We start from the raw sequence: 25,927 nt of genomic DNA, 5'->3' as shown, positions 1-25,927 counted from the left end.
CTTAGGTCAGCAGTGACATGCTCTCAGCCAGATTCCTCCCTTCCTCCCACATTACACTCAGTGTCGAGTGATTCAGCCTAGCCCCTTGTTCTCTCTTCCCTCTGTTCTCTTCTCTGAGCAAGCCCTTTCTGATGATTCTACACCTTATCCCAGCCTTTGGATGCTCCCTCTCCCTGGATCTGTATGTGGCCTCATCCTGCTTTCTTTGGGGTATGTTTACTCAAGTCAGGGCTCCAGGATCCACCCTGTCCTTTCCAAGCTCCCAGCCAGGTGCACTTCATGTACCTCCCTTCCACCAGTAGCACCTCCATCCCCTCTGTCCCACCTTGATTCATTGCATGACACTTCTTCCCAGGACCACATGGTGCTTAGTTCTGGCCATACTTGTACCAGAAGTACCCCTGATGGGAAAAGGAAAGTGCCTTGTATCCCCAGAGCCTGAAGCAGGCCTATCCAGTCATGTCTGCCTTTGGAAACTATTGTAGTCCACAGTGCTCCTTCGAGGTTGTTGTGCTATTGCAAAGTTTCATCAACCCATCATCAAATTAAGTTGCTTCGGGAAATGTCCCTTCGTGGTCCTGAACTCCTAGCACACTGCTCTCTTGGCTTCAGGGATGCTTTCACAGGCTGCTGGCCAGCCAGTCTCCACCTCCAGTCCCCACCTCCAGTCCCCATCACATTCTTATGCCAGATGCCCATTTGGTTTTAGCTTTGGGTGTCCCTTCCCCATCTCTAGCACCGTGTGTGCAAGAGAGGTACCAGGGATCGGCTTTGCACCTACAAACCCTCCTTCCTGTAAGTGTTCTTCCTGGGCTGGTGTTCTCCGTGTAGAAACTTAGAAGTTGTCATAGGAGCTGTCCCTTCCCTCTTGGGTCTTGGGAGTTACCTGGGAGGGCGTAAACTCTAAATTCTTGCTGGCATCTTGAAAGCAGTTGGACATCATTAAATAGTTAAGTTTAGCATCAGATGGAAGACCACATCTAGACACCTAACTCACACTGCTGTAACACGCCCTTCCTCCAGCACTGGACAATTGCTAAGATCCAGAGTCTTTTGCATGCAGTGGCCATGGGCTGCACCTGCACAGGTTCCCGCCCTGCGGCAGCGTTTTCCTTGGGGCAGCACTCTCTTCATGTGTGTTCTCTGGCCATTTGATAGCTAGACCTGTAATCAACCAGAGCACCCTGGAAGGAAAGCGATCTCCTTGGCCATGTCAGTTTTGTCAGGCCTCGGGCCAAGAGGTCCAGCTCTCCACAGCCCCCCGTGATGAACTCACCACTGAGTTGCTTTTACATAGCAAGTTCTCCCTTGTGCTTTAAAATTCGGTAATTTGCTGGAACTGCATTTACAGAAACCACTGTGAGAACCTTGTTTCAAATTACACTTGGACTGAATTATAAAGTAATTCATCAGCAACTAGAGTGCCTAGTATGTGCTAAGTGTGTTCCAGAAAGAAAGCTGTGACAGAGACAGCCAGCTTGCTGTGTTTTTTCTTGTGCCCTCTGCCTACCAGCTCCTGTGGTCCTAAAAATCTTCCCTCTTTCCTAAGCCCTTGCCTGACTTCGTCAGCCACAGAGGTTTTCTTACCCTCACTGAACTCCTAGGTTTATTACTGGAGTTGCTCATTACATGCAGGCAGCTCCTAGCTTATTTTCAGCCTTTCTTCCTGCAGGGACTGATCATTCCTTTTTCTTGCCCTCAGAAAGGTGTCGGAAAAATAGTGCACAAAAAGTGCAGATGATCAGTACTTTTGAGCAGATGTTTCTTCTCATTAATAGAGTGAAGAAACTCGACATTCTGAGTAAGGGGTGAGTTAGTGCAGGGGTCCCCAACCCCCAGCATCAGTCCGCGGGCTGTTAGGAACCGGGTTGCACAGCAAGAGGTGAGCGGCGGGCCAGCAAGTGAAGCTTCATCTGTTTCTCCCCATCTCTCACATTACCACCTGAACCATATCCCCAGCCCCCACCCCCACCCCGCCTTCCGTGGAAAAATTGTCTTCCACGAAACCAGTCCCTGGTGCCAAAAAGCTTGGGGACCACTGGGTTAGTGTGTTTCTGAGGGACAGTTTGACATTAAAAACATGAACCCACTGCCCTGTGGTTGTCCTGTTAGAATAACTGGACAGGTGCACAAAGTCGCCCTTGCAGTGATGCTCATGGTGTGTCTTGAAGCAGGTGGTGTTGAGGGCAGTGCACAGGACAGAGTGCTAATAAGGCACTGATGGAGGGGGGACGCTCATGTGCCACCCCCAAGCCCCTAGCAGATCACAGGAGGTGCCCCTCTACACCTTTATAAATAAGCTTTGAAAAGCTGGTTAATAGAACAGTAGGTCAAGTATGGATTCATTTTTATATTACCACAGTTACCTTGTGGTATTTCTGTAATCAGCAAACATATTATTTAAGTTACCAAGAAAACGTTCTTCATAAGCGTGAGCACTCAGCAGTGGACTGCGTGGGCTAGTCAGGAGTGGGCAGCCTGGCCTTCCTGCTCCGTCCTGCCTGGCCCCCACTCACCAAGTGGAATTACTCACTTGGCTAGATGCTTCATGAACCACAAATACAAATAAGAATTTTAATGAAAACGACATGATTTGGGGCTTGCAAATCATCCTCTCTCATACACAGTGTCCCGTGAAAGCTCTCAGATGTGAAAACTTGGTTTGTCGCATATTGTACCCACTTCCCTGTGAACTCCATAGCTCCCACAGACCCTTCCAGCTCCTGGTTGACTCTAGACTCCATGTCCCAGCCCTCGGAGTTGGTACCTGATCTCTCTTCCCTACTGGATGATGAATCTTTGAGGAGCACACTCACTGGGGCCCTTTTAGTCAGTGCATGGAGTGTCTCCCCAGCCAACCTGATCAGTCTTCACCAGAGGAGCTCAGCCTTTGGAGGCCACAGCCCTGGGGGGTGTGTCATTGTGAGTGGCACCCATCTGCTGCCTGGTCTCTGATGGTAGCTTTTCTCTTCCCTTGTAGAGTGCCCAGTGAAGAATGTGATGGGATCAGTAGCATGTCTGCGGAGAGCGGCCCTGGGACGAGATTGAGAAATCTGCCAGTAATGGGGGATGGACTAGAAACTACCCAAATGTCTACAACGCAGGCCCAGGCCCAACCCCAGCAAGCCAACACAGCCAGCACCAACCCCCCTCCCCCGGAGACTTCCAACCCCAACAAGCCCAAGAGGCAGACCAACCAACTGCAATATCTGCTCAAAGTGGTGCTCAAGACACTATGGAAACACCAGTTTGCGTGGCCTTTCCAGCAGCCTGTGGATGCCGTCAAGCTAAACCTCCCTGTGAGTAACTTGGGCAGGGTCCGGGGCTGCCGTCCTCAGGTCTCCTCCTGTGTTGCTCCTGGTGAGGGTGGACTTACGGGAGGGTGGAGATGCCTTTGGAGTCATTGTGAAAAGCGCGAGGTCCAGCTCTGAACTCCAGCACGCACGAGGCCCTTGACTGAGTGGTTTCAGCAGTCCTGATGAATGGAAGTGGGGAAGGAGAGAAAACGTGCTCATTGGCCTAAATAATAACTGGTTTCTTTGATACTAGCATTCTGGGAAATATTCTGTAGAAATGTTGAAACGGGTAGAGGGCTGCTTGCAGCTTGCCTTTCAATTCCATGGGGAGCTAAAGTGGGGTCACTTGGTGGTCCGGGCCCTCCCTCCTCAGATGTGGTCAGCTCGCTTGGCCCAGTAGGTTCAGCAGACGTGGTTGGTCAGATTGTGAGAGGGACTGTCTTGCTGCAGTACCTCTTCTGGTACTGGTGCTGTCATCATCACCCAGAGCACAGGGCAGGGAAAGGTAGTAGAATAACTCCCAGGGAGCCAAGTACATGGAGGTGGCCTGGATGGAGAGAGGGAGTATGGGTGCAGCTTTGCCTCTGGCTGCCTCTGCACACCCCCTCACACCTGCCCGCCTTGTTGTGGCCATGCTGCACTTGCCTTTGTTCTTTTGTACCCCTGTTCCTCTCCTTTTTCCTTTGAGAGCTTTCCATTTGCCCACATTCCTAGCAAATGTTTCTGGAAACTCAGCTTGTACCTTTAACTGAACCTCGGGAGCAAACAGGATAAATGTGTTAATTTTTTTCCTTTCTTCAAAGCATCAAGGACTAATTGTCTTTAAATTGCCCTCTGCTGTTTGCCAAATCCCACACACTGACCTGGGCGAGGGAATTGGAATCAGATGATTGTTACAGTTGACCCAGACGTGGGTTTACGAGTTAGAGCTGCATGGGTATAGGATCCTCAGCCTCTGCCAGGCGTCCGGTTTCAAGAAGGAGGGACACACCAGTGTGACCTTCTCCTTGCTTGAAAGTTGCTATGTCTGTAACAGCTGGCCGGTACTCTCTGTCCATTGAATACCCATCATATGCACTCAGGGGAAGAGAGTCAGGAGGGGGAGCTGCAGGTCTGGGTCACGAACCAACTGAGGAAAGGGTATGGGAACAAAAGAAGGGTCCTCACCAAATCTGCACTTCAGAGGTCACTCTCATCATTGACCACAATCAGGAGTAGAGGCAGCGAGCCCGTCTCTGCGGGGAGTCTCTTGGGAGAGCTTGCTGTACCAGTTTCTAGCTGGGCTAATGGGCTGGGCCCTGCAGGGTCCACAGGTGAGGTGACCTTCCCAGAGCAAATGCAAAGAATGGGGAGAGAAGGAGCTGGGGGTTGGAATCCAAGGGGGGCCCACAGCTCTTATAGCACTGGAGGGAGGCGGGAGGCCAGGAGAATCAACCGCAGAGAGCAGACCCCCAAGTTTCTACGTCAGAGACTACAGGGAGGTCAAACAGATGAGGATTCCGACCTGACCCTACTGTTGGCCTTTAGGAGGGCATTGGTGACCTTAGGAAGATGTGACGCAGAAGTAGAAACCAGATTCGCGACGGTGTGAATAAGAAGGTGAGGATGTGAAGCCATCATTTCAAGAAACTTGGCTTTGAAGGGAAAGCGCGGCAGGGCCAGATGGAGGAAGGGTTGGTTTGTTACAGGAAGATGCAGAGGGTGCAGAGGCAAGGAGAGCTGAGAGGGTGAAAACTAAGGGGAACTGGGGGGCTTGAGATCCTGAGAAGGCAGCATCCCAGCCAGCAGGACAGACACGGGTGGGTAGTCTGTTAGGCCAAGGGGTTTGGGAGTTTGAGGTCATTCTCTGAAGTGGAGGCCAGGCTCCCCAGGGGCCACAGTGTGACTAGATGTCACCCTCAGCAGCTCTGATGTAGGAAGAAGAGAGGTGGGAGAGCTAGGGGCTAACCCTGAGGGGTGGGGCAGGGCTGTTTGGCTGGGAGCAATGTCATACTAATGCCCAGTTTTCCAGGGACACCCCCTTCTCCAGGAAATATTAATAGGGCCACTTCAAAAAAGGGTTCATTCTTTTTCTGTTTTCTGATGCCTTCCAGATCTTTACCTGTGTTTTGGCCCCTGTTCCTTGCTGGGCTTCTTATTAGAATGCTTGTGCCTCTTTCATTCAGAACACATGTACAATTGGATTGTCATGCCCCTAAACCCCTGTCTCCCTTTCAGTCTTCCCAGCCCCCATCCTCTTTTGTCATCGTCTCACCTCCTCCTTCCTACTTTGTCCTCAACCGCTATCCTGTTGGGCCTTGAACCACTTTTGACACACTGAGGCCAATTCAAGCACCTGACACCATTCTAAGTAGACCTTTGGCCGTGGAATAAAATCTAAATTTTCCCTGGGGCAGATATATTTGGACTTGGTTCTCTTGGGAAAGGTGGTCAGAGCAAATGTAACGTAGAAAGTCTGGTTCAGTCGCCCCTTGCGGCTGGGCAGGGCTGTGATCTTCGCCAGCCCTATGTGTATGCCAGTGGCTTCTGTTCCTTTCTCATGATTGTCAGAGCAACTCAGAACCTCACACCGCTTGCTCACCTTTTCAGTATTGTCCACCACTGTTCCTGGGCAGGACCTTGGTGCTTGCTAAAGCATAGGCCTGCCCCTCTGCTGTCAGGCTTTCCCTTGGACTTGGTTCTGATAACTTCACCTGAGTCTAATTGTGGGAGCTTCAGAGAATGTGGTTCTCAGTGGGGCCGGCTGGCTGTATGCAGGTCCCTCTTCTTGCCTGGCTCTCTGTGGTCCTTCCTCCTGGAAACCTGAGCACTGCCTGATCTGTCCCCAAATTCTTCCTGTGGTTGATTTTAAAAATAAGCGTTTGGTTTTAGAGTAGGTTTAGATTTAGAAAAAGTTATGATGGTAGAAGAGAGTTTGATTTGAAGGGCTTTAGGACATCTATACCTGCCGTCTGGCTTCTTCTGTTTAGCACTTGTAGAGTAAGATCTGAAGGTTTGAGGAGTGGGTCTGCTGCCGGGTGGGGGGTCGGGGGGCAGGGGGCAGGGAGGGTTGTGTGGTGTTTTTTGTTTTGTTTTTGCTAAGGATTGTGAGGGCAGTCCATTTGATTCCTCATCTGGCACTTAACCTGGTTAGTTGTTGAACTGTATCCAGATACTAGTGGATCCTTAGTGGTAGACTGCAGGTAAAAGAAATGGAAGTGCGATGAACTGAAGGTAGAGGCTTTTGCTCCTTGGTTCTTCAGTGTGACAGGAAGCAAGGGATCCAGTTGTTATGGGTGGGCTTGAATGCTGGTTCTGTAGGATTTTGCATTTTATTGATGTGGAAAATTTGAAGCAGGGAGAAAGTAGAAATTACCATGGGTTATTTTACCAGATAAGAACCACTTTTTTTTAAAGGTTGTATGCTTTCCGCATTACTTACTAAAAATGAAAGGATATTTTAACATCAAAAAAAATAGAGGAAAACATAGATCTCAGTTAAGACAACGTAGCCTGTTCCCAGACAGGACAGTTGGCAAACTTGCACATTTTTTCTCTGAATTGCCACCCAGCTTTTAGTAATCCTTCCCTGATCCACTTTATCTTGGGGTCCCCATGAGATGGCTCACTGATACCATGGAAGAGCTTAGGTCTGCATGTCTGTAGAGTGACCTGGAGTGACATCTGCAGGCCCACCTGTGAGTACTGCATGACTGCAGAGGTGACATTGGCCTTTTGCTCTCTCTGCTCTCCAGGATTACTATAAGATCATTAAAACACCTATGGATATGGGAACAATAAAGAAGCGCTTGGAAAACAACTATTACTGGAATGCTCAGGAATGTATCCAGGACTTCAACACTATGTTTACAAATTGTTACATCTACAACAAGGTGAGATGTGGGGGCTGATAGAGAAGGAGAAGGTAAAGGAGGAGGTGGGCATGTCTGGAACCCATTGGGCAGGGGTGCTGGGTGCAGGTGGGATCAGAGTCCAACGAGAGGAGACCATTGGCGACAGAGGTAAATGGGACCGCTGGTTTTGCCTGTGACTGGGTGTGTTTCTTTTGAGGCCAAAAACATTTTGGTCATGTTTCCAAGCTGTCCTTGTTAGCTGGAAGCGTGTGCTTCTGATACCCTTGGGACTTTGGTTCTTGAGCATGTCTAGTAGAGAAGGTGTGAAAAGGACAGTGACGACGCATTAAAAAGTCTGTTTGGATGACACAAATTGTCAGGAAGGAACCTACCAAGATATAGTTGTACAAAGGTGTGCTCAAACAGAAACCTAAATATGAGAGAGGGTACAGTGGGGCCCACCCGCCGCATCTGGAACTGTGGACATGACCATTGATAGCTAATGGCCATAGAATCAAGTGTTCCCTTACAGGGTCTTACATGTAGACATAAATATCACTTAACCCAGTAGCCAAACCATTCAGCTCGATTGTGCCTTGAAGCCAGATCATTTGTTTAAAGTCTCAGCTCTCACCACTAGGTTTAAGGGAAATGTGGACAGATGAGGTTCTCCATTTAGAGCTGAGTGGGAACAGCATGTGGCAGAGTGGGGACCCATAAGGCAGTGTGAAGTAGACATTTCCCCAAGCCCCAGTGAGCTGCTTTGGCGATATACTAGGGAACATTATTGGAGCCCTGTTCATGTATCTATGGCAAGAAATCCTGTGTAATTCAAATAATTCTAGTGAAGTTGCATTATGTCGAAGGAGGCTCTAGTGCAAGGAGGGCCCCTGTGTGTGATTGGCAGTGCTTGATAGATACTTAAGGCATTGGGATGGTTTCTCAAGCCAGAGGTTAAAAGACTAGAGAGGCAGCAGACCTGCAGGCATATGAAGCTTCCATGATGCCAGTTAGGATAGCTATGTTTTGACCCTTTAGGGTTTAGATTGGGGAAGGACCCTGAATATGATGCTCCACACTTTGGGGCATAGGGTGGGGAGCTCTTTTTCTGTCTAGAAAGGTGGGGAGGGCTTTCCAACCCTCACCACATGTGTCTCCTCTTTTAGCCTGGAGATGACATAGTCTTAATGGCAGAAGCTCTGGAGAAGCTCTTCTTGCAAAAAATCAACGAACTGCCCACTGAAGAAACTGAGATCATGATAGTCCAGGCAAAAGGAAGAGGACGTGGGAGGAAAGAAGCAGGTAGGGTACCTTCCGTGTCCCCAGCACTATTAGCTTCACACTGAAATAGCCTGTGGCAAAGTGGGGACCCAGAAAGCAGTGTGAAATGGGCATTTCCGCAAGCCCCAGTGAGCCGCTTTGGGGCTATACTGGGGAACAGTAAAGCAGGGAAATTGGCTTTATTTCTCCCTAGTCTTTGCCAGCCTTCTCCAATTTCACTGGGAGACTGGGAGTGGTGGGAAGACAACTATATTATACACTCCCTGCCTTGTTGCTGTTTGGGTATGGTGAGGCCAGGTTCATCAGGGGAACCAGCCCAGAGGGTCATATGACCATGTGACCCTCCAGCAAAGTAGGAAAAATTGAGCCTAGCCTTTTTTGATGGACTTCAGTTAAAAAGAAAGTACAACTTTTTCAAAGCATTTTTAAATTATTTGAATTCTTCATCCCACCAGTGCTATAGTCAGTCTTTGTTTTTCATTTTAGATAAATTAACCTGATCAAGGGCAGTTTTAATTAATATTCCAGTCCTAGAGCCTTAAGGTTTGTTATTTGAATTATTTATTAATACACTTGTGTTGGAGCCATGTCTGCTATTTGATAGTCTTCTGAAGTCAAGCCCTCTTTGTCTATCTTAGCACCTACCCCTGCCCCCAAGCCTGACACGGGATTCCGAAGGCCAGCTGGTAGGGAGTAGCCTACTCATGAAATGTTTCTGTCTAGGAAAAGTTTAAACAGCTGCCTTCTGCATCTTGCCATCCGCAGCTCCGTGCTGCAGAAAGGTGATGTTTGCAAGGTAGCCTGTGCTGTGAGTTGTTTGCTTCTCTAAGGAGTGGGCTTTCACGTGACTTCCTATCCCACGTGGAAGTGGTGGTTTCATGGGAGCAGAGGGGGTTGGCTAGATCCCCTGTAGTGCTGAGGGGTAGCCAAGGAGAGCTGGTCTTGAGGGTCACCCCTTAGCCATGGAACCTGCCCAGAGGCGTCCAGTATCCTTACGACCAAGGAGCCCCATCCTCCCTTCCTGGGACAAGGGGTTTGGTCTTTACATGGGGTGGATGTAGGGCCTCGTGTGTTTCGGCTCACCCACACAACTGCAGGGAGGCAGTCTGAGCCGGTCATGAAGGGCAGCAGCCGTCCAGCCTCCCCCTGTGATTCAGAGAGGTGGGGGTAGCCAATTTCCAGAAACCTTGGCCAGGGCTGCCGATTCCGTCCCCCTGCCAGAAATGCTTACTCAGAAGGCAGTGTTTCTGGGAATGAGGACAGCTCTACCTGAAAGCACCAAGGAGCATTTTTTTGCTGTCACTGTCCTGGTGCTGCCTCTCAGCGTGTGTTTCCTGTGCCTTTGGCTCAAGCCTTCATGCTCGTGAAGGGGTCTCTGTGCCTGAGTCCCCAAGTCAGGACTTGGAGCCAGGACACCCCAGGAAGTGTGGAATGTGGTGTGCCACTGCTCTCAGAGCCCCCTGGGACAGGTGGACAGATTTGGCTGAGGTCCAAGGTATTTAGGCTGTTCTGTCTCTTAGACAAATAGTTACAGAGACACTGTGTGCCATGCCCACGCCGATGTGTGCTTGCCACGTGTGGCAGTGTCCCCACAAGGTCAGCCGGCATGCAGACATGGCATCTAACCACCTGTCCCTTTTATGATTGGTAGGGACAGCAAAACCTGGCGTCTCTACGGTACCAAACACAACGCAAGCATCGACTCCTCCGCAGACCCAGACCCCTCAGCAGAATCCTCCACCCGTGCAGGCCACACCTCACCCCTTCCCCGCTGTCACCCCAGACCTCATCGTCCAGACCCCTGTCATGACAGTGGTACCTCCCCAGCCACTGCAGACGCCCCCACCGGTGCCCCCCCAGCCACTGCCCCCGCCCGCACCAGCCCCCCAGCCTGTGCAGAGCCACCCGCCCATCATCGCGGCCACCCCACAGCCTGTGAAGGTGAGCGTCCTGTGCGTGTGTGTGGCCTAGCCTGACCACTGGCTGACTCCGGTCACCTCAGCTAGATGACCCTTGCCTCCCCTTCCACTCCATTATAGTGAGGCTTACAGAAGACAGTCACCTATCCTTGCTGATGCTTCTGGCTCCCAGGGCACTTGTGGGTAGTTAGGACCTGGGGGGATCAAGCTGTGTTTAAATCAGCACAGCCTAAAAGCTGTTGTCTTGCTGACCCACAGATCCCATAATTGTGTAACACCTCCCAGGGGGTTGCTGCCCCCCTTCCCATTTCTAATTTAGACTGCATATTTGCAGATGCTGTCTAAATAGTCTCTGAAATGTGCCTCCCATGGGTGGCCAGAGTGACAGAGGTTGGCTGTGGGAGAGGTCCCTGGCATGTAGGAAACTGCTTTCAAAAGTCTCTTTGGCCTCTGGTGAGCAGATCCCACACTTAGTTGTGTGCTTTCTCCTGCCACTGGCAGGGTCCTGTCCCAGCTGCAGAACAGAGTGGTGGGACAGGGTTTCCCTGTCTTCAGTCCTTCACCTGTGGAATTTACCTTTGGGCCCTGTTCCCTGTGAGTGTTGAGACCCTAGAAAGGACCTGGCTTCAGGAGTGACCCTGAGGGCCCGCTGTGCCGGCCGCTGCCTCTGACCGTGCCTATCGCGCCTGTGCTCTCGGCAGACAAAGAAGGGGGTTAAGAGGAAAGCGGACACCACCACCCCCACCACCATCGACCCCATTCACGAGCCACCCTCACTGCCCCCGGAGCCCAAGACCACCAAGCTGGTGGGCCCCCGGCGGGAGAGCAGCCGGCCTGTTAAGCCTCCGAAGAAGGACGTTCCCGACTCGCAGCAGCACCCAGCGCCAGATAAAAGCAGCAAGGTCTCAGAGCAGCTCAAGTGCTGTAGTGGCATTCTCAAGGAGATGTTTGCCAAGAAGCACGCAGCTTACGCCTGGCCTTTCTACAAGCCCGTGGACGTGGAGGCGCTGGGCCTGCATGACTACTGTGACATCATCAAGCACCCCATGGACATGAGCACGATCAAGGTTAGTGGGTGTGCCCCTGGAGCTGGGGAACGGGCTCCCCGGGACAAGGAAGGCCAGCACCTCTGAGGCCTGTCCAAGAGGAGGGCCCAGTCTTACTAGCTGTCTAGGCTCTTCTCACCAGCCCAGGGAAGCCCAGTGCCCCCTGCTGGAGATTATGGGGACATCATCTGAGATCATGTGGTCATTTTGGTCACAGACAGCAATGCTGCCCTTTCCCTCATCTGAAGATGAGCCCTTTTGTGGCCTTGAGGCCCAGTGCCCATAGATACCTTCACTCGGTAGATGCTCCTGGAGAGTTTGGGGAGTGGTGACTTTGCCAGGCTCTATGTCATGAAGAAGGCCTTGGTGTCTCTTAGTAAAGGGCACACAAGTGCTGGCATTTTCACTGTAGTATTCTGAGGCCTTTTTGGTTTTGTTTATTTTAAGCCTTTTGGCACTTTTTTCCTTCTGAGAGTGGAGTAAGCCTGCCCAAACGTGGGATGGGCAGAGCAGGGGACATTGCTGTGTTCCTTTTGACCAGCCCTGTCCGATGTCACCAGGACAAGTACAGGCCAAGTCAGAACTGGGCCCAGCCCTCCCTTTGCAGTTCTGGCTTAAGCAGTACCTCTGTGGCTTCTCTGTCCACTTGCCTTTTAGCCAGGCACAGTGGGTGGGTTTGGATGCTAGCAGGGCAGTTCCTCGCCCTGAGACTTGGTGTTGGAGTATCTCCTTGTCCACCTGGTGCTGAGAACTGGGGTGATAACCTCTCCCCACTATGGTCTGGGTTAAACCCAGAGCCATTGAGAAGTTGACTTGCTCCTTCCTACAGGCAGCCCTCCTTGCTGCCACCTCCCCATTGGAGTAGGGGCAGCCATGGCTAACCAGGACCCGTCCTGTCTTTCTAGTCTAAACTGGAGGCCCGTGAGTACCGTGATGCTCAGGAATTTGGTGCCGATGTCCGATTGATGTTCTCCAACTGCTACAAATACAACCCTCCTGACCATGAGGTGGTGGCCATGGCCCGTAAGCTCCAGGTGAGGCTCTGGGGGAGCTCCGGGTGTGGGATCCTGCAGAGGAGCAGGCTGGCTGGGGTCCTGGGTGGGCCAGGCCACTATGGGCCTTGGCAGATTTTGTCACTTGCTTTGGTATAATGCCATGTTGCTTTGGAAGAGAGGACTAAAGTCAGGATAACACATAAATTTTACATTAGGATTATCTCCTTATAATTAAAGCAGGGTGGTTGGTTATGGTCTTGGGCATTTTGGATTTTGGGGTGTTCCACTGAAAGCCCCCCACCCCCCTGCATTCGGTTGCCCTTGGCTGGAAGAGTGCGTGTCCTGTGCATGGCCCAACCTCTTCTCCAAAACAGACCTGTCTCAAGTCGGCGAGGGACACTCTTGCCAGGTAGACAGTTTGTCACAGTTCTGAGCTGAAGTAACTGCCCAACTGTGGGCATTTCTTCACCAGAGCCTTGAAAGCCTTTGTTTGCCTTCCCGCTCCAGGGCGGCTGCTTCTAGATGTTCTGTGTGGCCATGATGCACTAATGGGTGGGATTCGTAACCCCTTCAAGTTGATTCTGGGTGATGTACGCTGTGGAGTGCACACATGGGTGGAAGGGAGGGCAGATTACAGCATAAATATGTGAACTAACTCCACTTTTTTCTATTTAAAAAAAAAAAAGGAAAAGCATATACCCAAATTTAAACAGAGACATATATTTGGGTAGAACAATGAGGAGTTAAAAATTATGGAGAAAAAAGTCGATATTTAGTACTGTTATAATCTGTTTTATTATTTGAAATTACACATAATAAAAATTCCCAGCCTCTTCTCCCCAAGGTCCCACGTTGCACTTCTGCTTTCAGGGTCAAAGCAGACTGGGCTGAGCCACCTGCTGTCACAAGGTACAGGTCCAGTCTGCACATCCTGCATCAGGTCCTCTCCTGGCACCTGGGTGGGCCTTTCTCAAACCAGGCTTTCTCAGCCATCTGTGAAATGCTTCCAGAAGCAAGGCTTGCAGAAGACCTTTGGTGACCTGTGGGTTGGTGTCTATCAGAGGTCACCTGAGCCCTGCTTGCCCAGCTGCCTTCCAGCTCTGTTAACTCCACACGTTGTCATGCATTCACCAGCATAGTGTCTCCTGTGTCATCATGTTGGAGCCAAGGCATGGTCCTCTTTGTTCTTTCACTGCAGCCTGTCTGGGTTAGCCTTTAGTGCTCTGAAACTCTAGGTGTTTAAAAAAAAAAAAAAACAACTTACTAGCATGGATCTGGCTATCGTTAAACACACACTCAGACTTGAAGGTTTGTATTTCTACTGGCTGTTTATTAGTTTTATTTTATCTGAGATTTTTTGTTTAGTTCTGTGTTATGTTTTTGGAAGGGGGACTCTCTTTAATTCAGTGCTATGTTGTCTGCTTTCTTCACAAAGCTTCCTTTTTCAGTATTTACTTTTGCATTTCCCATCCTTGAAGCAGATCAGGGTTTATAACTTTTCTGCAATCCTCATATGTAGCCACTAGGTGGCAGTGGTGCCCAGAGAGAGGGGGGGAGGGAGGGGGAGAGGAGAGAGGAGAGAGGGAGGGAGGCACACCCACCCCCTTTCCCCATTCTCTCTCTCCTTCTCCTCCATGAGGACTTGGATAGCATTTGCCCAGATTAATACCCATGCCCTTTATTTGCCCTCATGCAAACAGCTAAACCAAAACAAGTTCTCTGTCAGCACCAAAGATCACTATTTTGAGCGACTTTATTTAAAAAGAAGAAAGAAGATATTCTCTGATATATTTTAGCTCTTCGTCTTCCTAATTTTTGTGCCTGTTTTAAGGCTTTTTTTTGTTTCTTTTGCTTTTTTTTCCTTCTGGGAGTGGCATGAGCATGCCCAGACACGGGATTTGCTCATAGCAAGGGCACTGAGATATTTGCCACAAAGCAGCCTCTTTTCTAAACATTGACTCCAGACACCAGGCTGGATGGGACAAGGTCCTTGCTCTCGAGGAGGGTCCACTTCAGGTGGGGGGAGAGGGCAGTGCGCAGTGGGCCACTCAGCACGAGGCTGCCTCTGCCCCCAGCTTGCTTTGTCCCTTGCAGGTTGGGTCTCCACGCTGTTGAAAGTAACATGCCAGGAGGCAGGTGGGGGTGCCTGATTCAGCCCAGTTGACGTGGCAGGCCCCCTGTGTGGACTTTTCCTCTAGAAGGCAGTTCCTGTATTTTGTAGCATCTTGAGCTGTGTTTTCTTCTTTCTTTCGAAGCTTTCTAGGATCAGCATGGTTTAGGTGGCAAGATTACCCACTGGGGAGGAGGAGTAACAAAATCCCAGCCCTTGTTTGCCTCAGTAAGAGGTGTTGGGATCTACTGTCCCTTAATTAGGCTGTGCCCAAAGACTGGGATTTACCCAGAAAGTTTTACGGGAAATGATCCACTTTATATTCCTCTTTCAGCCTGTAAATTCTGGGCCTTTAGAAAACCCACATCCCGCCACCTGGCAGCTGTGGTCACAAAGATAGTCAGGAGCCCCTGGGCTCAGGGTTTCCTTGGGAGCCTGAGTGTGGCTTGAGCTGAGGGCTGCTAGCCTAGCTGCTGGGCCCAGAGCTGCTGGTGGTACTGTCCTCTACCCTCTGTTCTATTGTGAAGTGAGGAGTAATTTAGGAAGTTTTGCACCTATGTGGATTACCAGAGTTTTATTTTGAGAGAAAGTGCAAATTCATGGTGGTACGCAATTGTTTTTACGGCAAGGGAAAAAATTAAACTGAGAAAAGTGTGTTGGGGTCCTGCATTAGATCCCAGAGGTAGGAAGCTTGTGAAGCGTGTGTGAGAGTGTGTTTGTGTATCTGAGTGTTCACTCACGGCCGCATCCCCACCACCTGGCACCTCGTGTGCCTCCACGGCCTACATTGTACTCCCCACCTCTGTGCCCTGGTTTTGCCCAGGTATGGCTAAGCCTCACAGCAGTATCCAGGCATGGCCAAAGAGGGGCCGACTGGGCAACACCTTCTCCTTGGGTCTCCACCTGTGCTCAGCTGCAGGCTGATTTGCCTGGGAGTCTTCGGACACTGCAACCTCCCAGCACCTGAGCATCTCTGTTTCACTAAAGGGGAAGCGGGGAGCTCCCTCCATGAATCTGATGTAGCCCAGAGTAGATGGCCCTGGTCAACATTCCAGCGAGAGGAGATACTTACTCTCTGAAACCAGTGTTCTTTCTGATATTGAGAATTGCGACATGGCTCAGATTCTTGGAGTGGGGTGGAGGTAATGTCACACCAGGCGGAGTAGATGGGTTCATCTGAATACACTGCCAGCTCTGGTGCAGGAGCCCTGAGCCCCTGCTCCCCTGGTGGGTGCTGGTTGTTGGTGTTCACTGCTCCTGTCTGTCACTGTCCTCCCTCATGACATACTTGCCCTGGGTATCTCATCGGGTTTTACCATCCTCTTATCTGCCCCCACGCCCCTTTGATCTTTCTTTTGTACCATCTTCCTGGGTGTCTACAGCTATTGTCCTCCTCTCATTCTTAGGTCTCAAGTTCCCCAAAGGCTCTTTGCCACCCCTTGCTGCTTCTACCTTAGCACTTACGGCACTGTACAACTGTTTGTGTTCACCCCTTCAGGACAGGGAGTACATCATTCTTGTTTGCCACAGAGCAGGTGCAAGTCTCAGCCACTTGGGAAGGTTTTCTGCAGCAGCCCTTAGCTCATTGGCACACAGGCCCGAGTGTGTTTCCCAGTATGTCCCCCACTTGGGCTGATGCAGGTGGGAGGATGATGGGTCATTCAGCTGGGCACAGCCAGGAGGCAGGCAACCCACCTGGCTTTTGTCTCATGCTCCTTGCTGTTTGGTCTTGGGGCTTTGGGAGGGCAGGGACCAGAAGCAGCTGGGGAGGGGAAGGAGGGCTTAGGGCAGGTGCCACCCCCATTTCTACAACAGTCACAGCCTGTGGGTCAGGAACAGGGATGTCCTTGTGGTAAGGGTAGAGCTGTCTGGCAGCTGGTGTTGGGGGCTAGGTTCACAGACCAGTGGCACGAGATAGCTTCCACTTGGTAAAGTGTCACCTCCCAGCAGCGCCAAGTGCTTGGCCCTGCTTGCCACCCTTCTCCCTTCTTGGGGTCCTGATGCCCTACCACCTTCTTAGACACATTTCTCTAAGAGCAGGCCTCGCTCTTTCAGATGCTCATGTGGGTCAGTCATGGACCTGAGCCTGCCCACATCCAGGACACTGTGAGCAGAGAGGGTCTTGCTCACCTGGTCTGAAGGCCCCCTCTCCCTGGCAGCTTGAGTGATAATGGTATCTGGTCATCCCTCCTGTTTGTCTTCTCTGTTGCTCTCAGATCTGCTCCATGATTTATTTCTGATTAAATTAGAAAGTTTTTGCCTTTCTAGTACTTAAACTGAAAACCACTCAGATAGCAGAGTTCAGGCAGCACCTTGCTGAGAGGAGAACCTGCCTTGGAGGAGGCCGAACCTGAGTAGTCTGGAGGGGAGGGGACAGTACCACAGTTGTGTGGAATGCCTGCCCTGCTGCCCAGGTCACTCATTTCCAGTTTCCTGGGGGCGGGGAAACCTGAAGCTGCATTCCAGAGACATCAGGAGAGTCTTGTAGGGTGGGCTCTGTCAGATACACTCAAGTTTGAAATACCAGCCTTGGAGCTCTACCCCACAGCCCTTCTGGGCCATGCTGCTCTCTCCAACATGGATTCACACTTGAGGAAGGCCCCCCTTCTGTTATGTGAGTTGCTGTGTTAACTGACTTATTCCAGGCTTAAAGCAGGTCTCAAAATCCTACTGGAAAACCAGGTCTCAGGAGCTCCTGGGGTGGGATCCTATGCTCAGTAAGCCCAGGGTCTCTGCTCACGTTGCTTGCACCTCACAAGGCTGGCTGTCTCCCATAGCCTATTCTCAGCATCCCATATCTCGTCTATAACTTTCTCACATTTCTGGTGTACCCTGGAGATGCCTTAGGCAGTGGCATGGCCCTGCTCAGTGTTGTGCCCACTACAGCGAGGACTTGATCTCCTCACTGGCTGTGGGCTCTGTGCTGGGCACACTCCCACCTTGGGACCTTTGTTCCCTCTGGAACTCTAAAACTGCAGACCCCACCCGCTCCCTATGGGAATGTGAACCGTAAGACCCCTGTTCTGTTCACTGTTGTGTCCTGGTGCCCGGCCCACCGTCTGGAAGGCTCCCTTGAGATGTGCTGACTGAATGAGCATCAACCTGATGGGAGCCTCAGAGCACTCTTTCTGTGGGTCCTGTCCGGGCCTGCCATCTGTCAAGGATCCCCAGACTGATGTCCTCATTGGGCTGGCTATCTCCTGTGATGTGAGTCACCTGTCCTTACCTCAGCTGTGTCTCCCAGGGAGTCGGTGCCAGGCCATGTCGGGAGCACCTTTCTTCCCAAAGTGAGATTTGAAAGAGGAGTGTTGAAAGGGTTATCAGGGGGCCCTTGCCAGCCCCTCGCCTTAGTGATAAGGAAGGGGGTCACCATTGACTCAGCCCTCTTTGTTTCTTGTTGAGTCACCCCCAGCAGCCAGGGATAGTGTGACACTGGGCCACAGTCCAGGCACCCCCAGGGCACCCAGCAGCCCTCATGGGCACAGCTTCCCCCTACCCCTCACCTCCAGGATGTGTTCGAGATGCGCTTTGCCAAGATGCCAGATGAGCCCGAGGAGCCTGTGGTGGCTGTGTCCTCCCCAGCGGTGCCACCGCCCACCAAGGTTGTGGCCCCGCCCTCATCCAGTGACAGCAGCAGCGATAGCTCCTCAGACAGTGACAGCTCCACTGATGACTCCGAGGAGGAGCGAGCCCAACGACTGGCTGAGCTCCAGGAGCAGGTGAGGACACAGGCAGCCCCATTTTCAAACCAGAACCCCCCGCCACCCCCTACCTCCCCCCGCCCCAGCATGAGTTCCAGCATGAGCAGAATTCCCACTGGTCCCCTTGTGCCAGGTCAGGTGCATATTGTTCATACTTAAATGTACACTGTGGGTATGGAGATGGGGTGACGTGGCCGTTCCCTGGGCAGAGGTGAGGCTTTTGTATCCTTCTGGTATCTGGAAGAAGGAGGCCGAGCCAGCATATGGTGCGTCTCTTCTGGGGCTTCCAGGATGCTCCTCTCTCTACAAGCTGACCATTAGGCCTTTAGTGCCCACATGTGTCTATGCGCTCTTTTTTTTTTTTTTTTTTTTTAGTATTTATTTATTTGGCTACGCTGGGTCTAGTTGCTGAGTGCGGGTTCTTTGTTGCGGCATGTGGGTTCTTTTAGTTGCCACGTGCAGGCTCTAGTTCCCTGACCTGGGAATGAACCTGTGCCCCCTGCATTGGGAGCGCAGAGTCTTAACCACTGGACCACCAGGGAAGTCCCTGTCTATGCACTCTTGCCCAGCCTCTTTAGGGATCCTCTTCTTGGAACCAGCATGGTCATGGGGCTTGAGTGGCTCCTCTGACAAGGAGGACACTGGGCCACCCTGGGAGTTCAGGGTCTGGGTGGGCATGGGCACTTTGGATATCTAGTGAGACGGCAGGTTGTGGAGCTGAGGGCCAGAGACCAGGGTGACGGGATTGTGTGTCTTGCTTGTCTGCTCCACAGCTCAAAGCCGTGCACGAGCAGCTTGCAGCCCTTTCACAGCCCCAGCAGAACAAACCAAAGAAAAAGGAGAAAGACAAAAAGGAGAAGAAAAAAGAAAAGCACAAAAAGAAAGAGGAAGTGGAGGAGAATAAGAAAAGCAAAGCCAAGGAACTTCCTCCCAAAAAGACCAAGAAAAATAATACCAGTAACAACAACACAAGGTCTGTGGGTCACCCCTACCCCCACCAGTGCCCCTAGTCCAGATGGGGACAGTGGGGAGGGAGGCTGCCTCTCTGCTCTTTTTTCTGGGATGGGCCTTTGAGGGAGAGAGGATAGCAGGTAGCATGGTGCAGGCGGCAAGACAAACCAGAGCAGCCCCCCAGTTCACCATTTGTGGTCTCAACTGCAGCCATGTGCTCCCAGGAAGGTGCTGCCAGTGCCCCCTATTTCCTGTGAAGACCACTGGGTGGGGGTGTGGAAGCCTCCCCAAGCCCTAAATGGAGAGATATGTGCCCACCTTCCCCCAGGGACCCATTCTTAATGGTGTCTGCATCACCCCATCGTAGCAAGAAGGAGCCAGCACCCATGAAGAGCAAGCCCCCTCCCACATATGAGTCGGAGGAAGAAGACAAGTGCAAGCCCATGTCGTATGAAGAGAAGCGGCAGCTTAGCCTGGACATCAACAAGCTTCCTGGTGAGAAGCTGGGCCGCGTGGTGCACATCATTCAGTCGCGGGAGCCCTCACTCAAGAACTCCAACCCCGACGAGATCGAGATTGACTTCGAGACCCTGAAGCCATCCACCCTGCGTGAACTGGAGCGCTATGTCACCTCCTGTTTGCGGAAGAAAAGGAAACCTCAAGGTGCCCTTGGGCACCCTGGGGCGGTGGCGGGGGGTGGTGTTCCCAGTCCTGGGTGAGGGAGAGGGCTGGGCAGATGGGCCAGGCTGCTACCCTTGCACCTCTAGTAGTGAGGCCCCTGTTGGCACCTTCAGGTAACTTTGCCTTCCAGTCTCGGCCCTCATTCTCTGCAGGCTTGCTTTCCTTCCGATTATAAAATCTGCATTCTTGACATAGAAACCTCTGAAGGTTTGTGACATCAGACTCAGCCCTAGGCTTATTGGTGCCTTTGTTGATCTCTCTGGCTGCTGGCCATCTGCGGTCCACCTGCACCTAGGTGTCCTAAGCCTTGCTCTGAGCAGCAGCAGCTTTCGTCCTTAGCTTCCTGCCTCTGAGTCTTCCCCAGAAGCCACCCCCCTACGTCTTTGGGGTCTCTGGGCATGGGGGGTGTGGCTAGGAGGAAAGGCATTAAGTTGGCACTGTGCCTGCCTGCTGTCTTCTCTAGCTTGGTGTGACACCCCCCCTCCCCCACCCGCAGGTCTTCCAAGCAGCTCTTTTGTGTTATCAGTGCCTTGTCTTGGCTCACAGCTTTTGCGTTAGAACCAGTAGGACTTAGGATCCACATCAGGGCTTTGCACACAGCCTTCATTCCAGCCCGGACTGACTCCTGGGGTCCTTGGCACACACACACACCCCATCCTCCGCCCAGGGTGCCACACAGTGACACTTGCCTCAGTCTGCACACTGAGGTGCTGGGAGATCCCTTGGGGCTCTTTCCTTGTCTTGTTTTGTCTTTGACTGTAATGTCCCCTTTAGGTCCTCTTTACCCACTGTCAGAAAAGTAGCTGAGGGAGCATAATCACAGCAGTCCCTTGTGTTAGAGAATTTCCTCCTGCCCTGGTCTCTTAATCCTTGATGAACCCTGTAAAAGGGTACTTTGAGAGATTGGAGGGACCTTGAAAGTCCAGTGTAAGCCAAGTGTTTGGCTGGCATGCATGGTAGGCTAGCTGCTTACCATTGGGAAATGTGGGTCTGGCCGGGGTTCGGAAGGATTGCAGCCGGCCGTTAGGAGCAGCCTTCGGGCTCATGGGACTCAGGGCCCTGCCTGACTCTGTCCCTGTTGCTTTATTGCAGCTGAGAAAGTTGATGTGATTGCTGGCTCCTCCAAGATGAAGGGCTTCTCATCCTCAGAGTCGGAGAGCACCAGCGAGTCCAGCTCCTCTGACAGCGAAGACTCTGAAACAGGTTAGGTGTCTAACTTAGAGTCTTGTCGGAATCCTGCCTGTGCTCCATCCTGTGTCCAGGCTACCAGAAACCAGAGATGGCAGTCATAAGAACTTGCTGGGCCCTCCCATCTGTCCATCTACTTGGTCACCATGTTAATCTCAAACTGGGGGCGGGGGTAACCCTGCACCTGCCCCCACACTACCCTCGACCTGGGCTGGGGCAGGGAAGACAGGTAGCCAGGGGTATTGACACTGCAGAGACCTGGGAAAGAAGGGGTGGGAGCAGATGATGGAATTGATCTTAGCGTGAGCCTGCCCAGCCTCACAGTCTTCCGTGTGTCACAGTTGCATGCAACACAGCCCTTTCAGGTGATGTGATTTGGCAGGTGTGGAGCAGCCTGCTTTTGGCCCTGCTGTTCCTGGGGCTTAGGGCACTGCCATCCCCCCCATAATGTGCTCACTGCTGCATTGGCTACTCCTAACTGCACGCACTTGGACATGCGTGTCCTGTACCTCTAACAGTTCCTTCTCTCCATGCTCCATGGGCGTGCATTTGTATCCACTGGTGCGCCTGAGCAGCAGCTTTGACACGGGAGGTGGGGGCAGGTGGAGATGCTGAGAGCTGTGCCAGTGGTGGGGAAGGGGACCTTTTCTCCAGATACAAGCCCTCCTGGTTATTCTCAGGGGAGCAGATGCTCAGACTGGCCCAGAGGAGAGGCTAGGGAAGAAGCCTGGTGACTAGCCTGTTCTGTGAGGTGGAGCTGGCCTTCTCTGGGTGAGCAGAGTTGTCCCTGGGCAGGTCTAACTCTATCAGCTGAGCAGACAGTCTGTGGACCACCCGCGAGCCTGCCCTGGGACCCTGGGTGTGCCCCTCCAGGCAGGCTGCAATGTGCACATCCACAGTGGGAAACGTGTGTTTGGGCAACGAAAACTCCTGGCATATTCTTTCATGTACCTATTTTGTCCCTGGTATTTTATTTTAACTGGAAATAAATGATAAGCTCCACTTTGTTCACATAAATAATGTGACCTGGTGGTGCCAAGGAAGTTTGAGGATCATTTGCAGCAGTTGGAAAGAGTGAAGCTGCCCTGAGGTGTGTGGGTCCACAGGTCCTCCTGTGGGCTCAGCCTGCCTCTGTCCAGGGAAGCTGGGGACAAGGGGGCCTCTGGGTCTTGTCACTGCTCCTCTTCCCTTTTATAGTAAGGACACCAGGTTTCCCAAGTGTTGGGGGAGGGCTCAGGACTACCTCATTTTCAGTGGGCCAAAGTGACATGAAAGTCACTAAGTATATTCTGTATTTATTGAGCTCCTATTGTATGCAAAGATTGCTGTGAGTAGTTTGCTGGCTGCCTCTTTCTCCATCCTTAACCATTTTTTCTTTCTTCCTAACCAGCTCCCCCTTCCATTGCTTTTTTAAACCTGTCTACCAGCAGGGGGCGCCGCATCTGGTGCTTGCTCAGGCAGAGCTGGCCCCAGGCCAGGGCCCAGTGCCCTTAACAGGGTGAATGGCCATATTCTTGGGCTCAATTAGCATTCCTGGTGGCTGCTGACTTCTCACTTTCAGTGCCAGCCAAACCTGAGGTTTGTCTTTTCCTCTGGGGTTTTGTACCTCCTGCATTTTCTAGCAGGCTGTTTCTACTAGGGGTTTCATAGCCTTTTCTCCTAAGGATCTGAACAACCAAAGAATACCCCAGAGGTTGAAATTGGCAGCGGACCTGATAGCTAAAACAGCATGGTTTGGCCCCACCCACTGTGGCACCTTATGGGGCCATGACCATCACACCTGATGTCCCCGTTGCGAATCTGTGGCTGTGGCCTTTGTCCCTGACTCCTGAGCTTCTGAGCGTCCTACAGCCCGCCTGCTGCCGCCTGCTGTGGAGTGACCATGACGGTATTTCTAGCAGCTCCCTGCTGCTGCCGAGATTTTTTTTTTTTTCCCTCCACATTTTTCCCCCTTTTAAAGAAGCTGGAAGGATTGTGCAACAAGTAATCTGAGAGTCCTGGGAACAGCTGTCCTGGCAGGAAGGAGGACGAGATTTACAGTCTCAGAGCCGCCAGCCTGCAGGCTCCCAGGCTCCAGCAGTCCAGCCCTGGCGGCTCCCTCGGCTGCCTCCAGCTCCTTCCTCTTCCCAGGCACCCTCCCCACCTTGGGTTTTACGAGCCTCTCTTTTGTCTTCGTGGTCCTGACTTTTCCTTTGCCTTCTGTGTGCGCTGGAGAGCTCTGTCGGAGGCCAGCTGAGAGCTTTTACTCTTGGGAGGGACCCACCCTATAGGTTTGTGCCCTGCAGCTCAGATGCTACAGGTTCCAAAGTGGGAGCCTGTGCCCTGGCACCACTGAATGTGGCCATCTGCCACCCCCATCCTGCACAGGAACCTGCACTTGCTCTCCGGGCAGCTCCTCCAGCAGCTGCTCGTGCTGGGTCCATGGAGCTGGGTAGATTTCTCTGACCAGTTACAGGTGGTTCTGCCTTGCGGGGGATGGGGCCTGGTGGGGGGCATTGAAGGTATTTCTCTTGGTGTTTGGGGGCTTAATTGTTTTGCCCTTCTTGTTCTTGTGTTTCCATTTGGATTAGTGCTGAAATTCCTAAGGGCCTATATTTGTCAGTTCTGCCGACACAGCCCTGAGACATGAATCACCAAAAGAAATTGAACCAGAGGCACTAAGTTGGGGCTAGGGCAGTGGTACGTGGACTCCTCTCTGGCCACTGTCCATAGACAAGGATGCTGCTAGCTGCTCAGGACATGGGGGCTGGTCCTTGGGGCAAGGCAGTGCGTCCACAGACTGGGGCGGAGGGGGTGTTTCTTTTCCAGCTCTGTCCCAGGCCACTGTGTGTTCCTCCTCCTGTTCAGGAGCATGCAGCACTGCTGGCCAGTCCCACGACATCTTTTGAACCCAGCTGTTACTTGAGTCGTGGTCTTCCACTGAGCTTTGATTCTGGTTAAACTCTGAATCAGCTTGAGGGACAGAAGGTGGTGGTACAAGTGCCACCCTCCCACTGCCCCTGAGCCATCTTAAGCTTTCACCTCATCACATTGCTGATGTCTGGCTCTTCCCAAATGCCACCCACAAATCTTTATGGGCAGGGGTGGCCACACAGTTCCTGTCACTCTCAAGAGCACCCCTGGCCTGGGCTGGAACAGGAGTTCAGGGAATTCTCTTGGACTTGATTTTGGTCTTTTAGTTGCAGAGGGAGCACACTCCAGCTATTTTAGTCTCCTGGTTTCCTTTTCCCAGGATCGGAGCATGTGGGTGTTTCTTAATAGCTCCAAGGGGAAAAGGAATGCTTGATGTTTTGGAAAGATTTGAGCTGGAAAGTGCAGACAGAGGCCATGGGGCATTCTTCCCAGACAACCAGCCTCAGCTTCCGACCCCCTGGGGTCCTGGAAGGACTCGGTTCCAGTCCCATCTTGGGGCCTGCTGCTGCCCACTCCAAGGGTGTGACGCACGCTCTTGGGGAGGGGGTAAGTCCCCTGGTGGGGGTGGGGGTAGGAAGAGATCTGGAGGACGGGGCTATAGCCAGTCTGCCTGCACTGCCAGGTGACCCTCACACTCCCACACACACGCAGGGACGGATTTTAGGGCTTCATGGGCGAAGGTGAGACTTGTGGAATGTGCCTTGAATGAGAGGCCGGCCGGTGGGCGGGTTTTTCCCACATGCGCACTTGGGGACCATGGGAGTGCAGTGTTGGTTGCATCTGTGACTCTAACAGAAGCATCTGCTCTGCTATATGGGTGGGAACGAGCCCCACACCCCCTCCCCCATCAAGGGGAGCTGCATTCGATGCCTGGGACAAAGAAGGGACAACTTTCTTTCTCAACCTGTTTTTATTTTTTGTTTTTTTCTTCCTTAACAGTGTATGTAACTGGCTCCTCTTTTTATAATTTTTTTTGGTTTGTTTCTTGCGATTTATAGGAATGCAGAGGTGAGGCTGTTAGCTAGAGGTCCTGCACTCCATATCTTTCTTAGGGTCTTTTCCTACCTCCACCCAAGCCCTGAGGAAGGGTCAGCATCACCTCCTTGAAATAGACAGGTGCAGAAAAGCAGACCCTGGGGGATAAGATCAGAATCAGTGGGCGCCTAATGCGCATGGCACACCAGGCTGGTCTTCAGAAGTGATGGCAAGGAGGACAGGCAGGGTAGCCTCTCAGATGCAAAGACCAGTAAAGGAAACACCAGCATGCACTCGGCACATATGGAACTTGTTACTGGAAGCAGTTCTGTCTAGAAGCATAAACAGCATAAACAGACTCAGGCGGTTCTGGAGACATCCATACGTGCCAGATCCGAGGCCCTTCTAAGGGAAAGGTGGGTCTGTCCCCACCTGCAGCTGGCCAGGCAGGGGGTGGAACTCCTAGTCTGCGGCTATTCTCTGGTGCCCTGACAGCAAGCAGGGCACAGGAGGCTGGCTTGGTCTGCGGTTCTTCTGTTCTTATGACTTGAACGGTACATTCCACACCATTTCTCTCACACTGGTTTCTCTCTCCCTCTATGTAGGTCCTGCCTAATCATTGGACACGGACTCTTAATAAAACGGTCTTCAGTTCCAGATTCCTTCCCAGCAAGCTATAGCTTAAGTCCATTTTCTTCCGTGAAAGGGACAGGACTCCATCAAGTTATGGAATTCCTCAGAGCCCTGGGCCTGTCCCCTGGGGTGGATTAGTCATGTCCAGCAGCTCACGCCTAGTCCCGCCTCCGGGAAGGCTGCCTGCCTGGCTGCCCGCCCGGGCCTCCTGTGTAAAGACTGCCTGGCTGTCCTGCCCCGCCTCCCTGGTCGTCTGGGGTCCTCTGGGTGGGTGGCATCTCCCAGAGGGTGATGACAGTCCCCCCTGCACACGCATACATGTGGTGCTGCTCCGTGTGCAAGACCCCAACACAAATATGTTTTCTCTCCTCATCCCTCCCTCTTTTTTGGGGACTCTGGATCCTA

General features: G+C 52.1%; 1 protein-coding gene across 1 annotated transcript in view; it reads left to right on the top strand.

The window, feature by feature from the left end:
- The window catches only part of BRD4 (bromodomain containing 4), an 81,796-nt gene that overhangs the window by 44,434 nt on the left and 11,435 nt on the right, over positions 1–25,927 (top strand). The window contains exons 2-11 of the mRNA XM_082651112.1: positions 2,981–3,299; positions 7,031–7,168; positions 8,296–8,431; positions 10,062–10,351; positions 11,031–11,396; positions 12,281–12,409; positions 17,990–18,199; positions 18,955–19,154; positions 19,500–19,795; positions 20,906–21,016. Coding sequence (XP_082507238.1) covers positions 3,015–3,299; positions 7,031–7,168; positions 8,296–8,431; positions 10,062–10,351; positions 11,031–11,396; positions 12,281–12,409; positions 17,990–18,199; positions 18,955–19,154; positions 19,500–19,795; positions 20,906–21,016 — 2,161 coding nt within the window. The 5' untranslated portion in view covers positions 2,981–3,014. The remainder of the gene's footprint in view (positions 1–2,980; positions 3,300–7,030; positions 7,169–8,295; positions 8,432–10,061; positions 10,352–11,030; positions 11,397–12,280; positions 12,410–17,989; positions 18,200–18,954; positions 19,155–19,499; positions 19,796–20,905; positions 21,017–25,927) is intronic.

Source organism: Grampus griseus (assembly GCF_964374135.1).
Source record: "Grampus griseus genome assembly, chromosome: 3".
Lineage (NCBI taxonomy): Eukaryota > Metazoa > Chordata > Mammalia > Artiodactyla > Delphinidae > Grampus > Grampus griseus.
The sequence above is the reverse complement of the archived record's forward strand: the minus strand, read 5'-3'. Positions and strand labels throughout refer to the sequence as shown.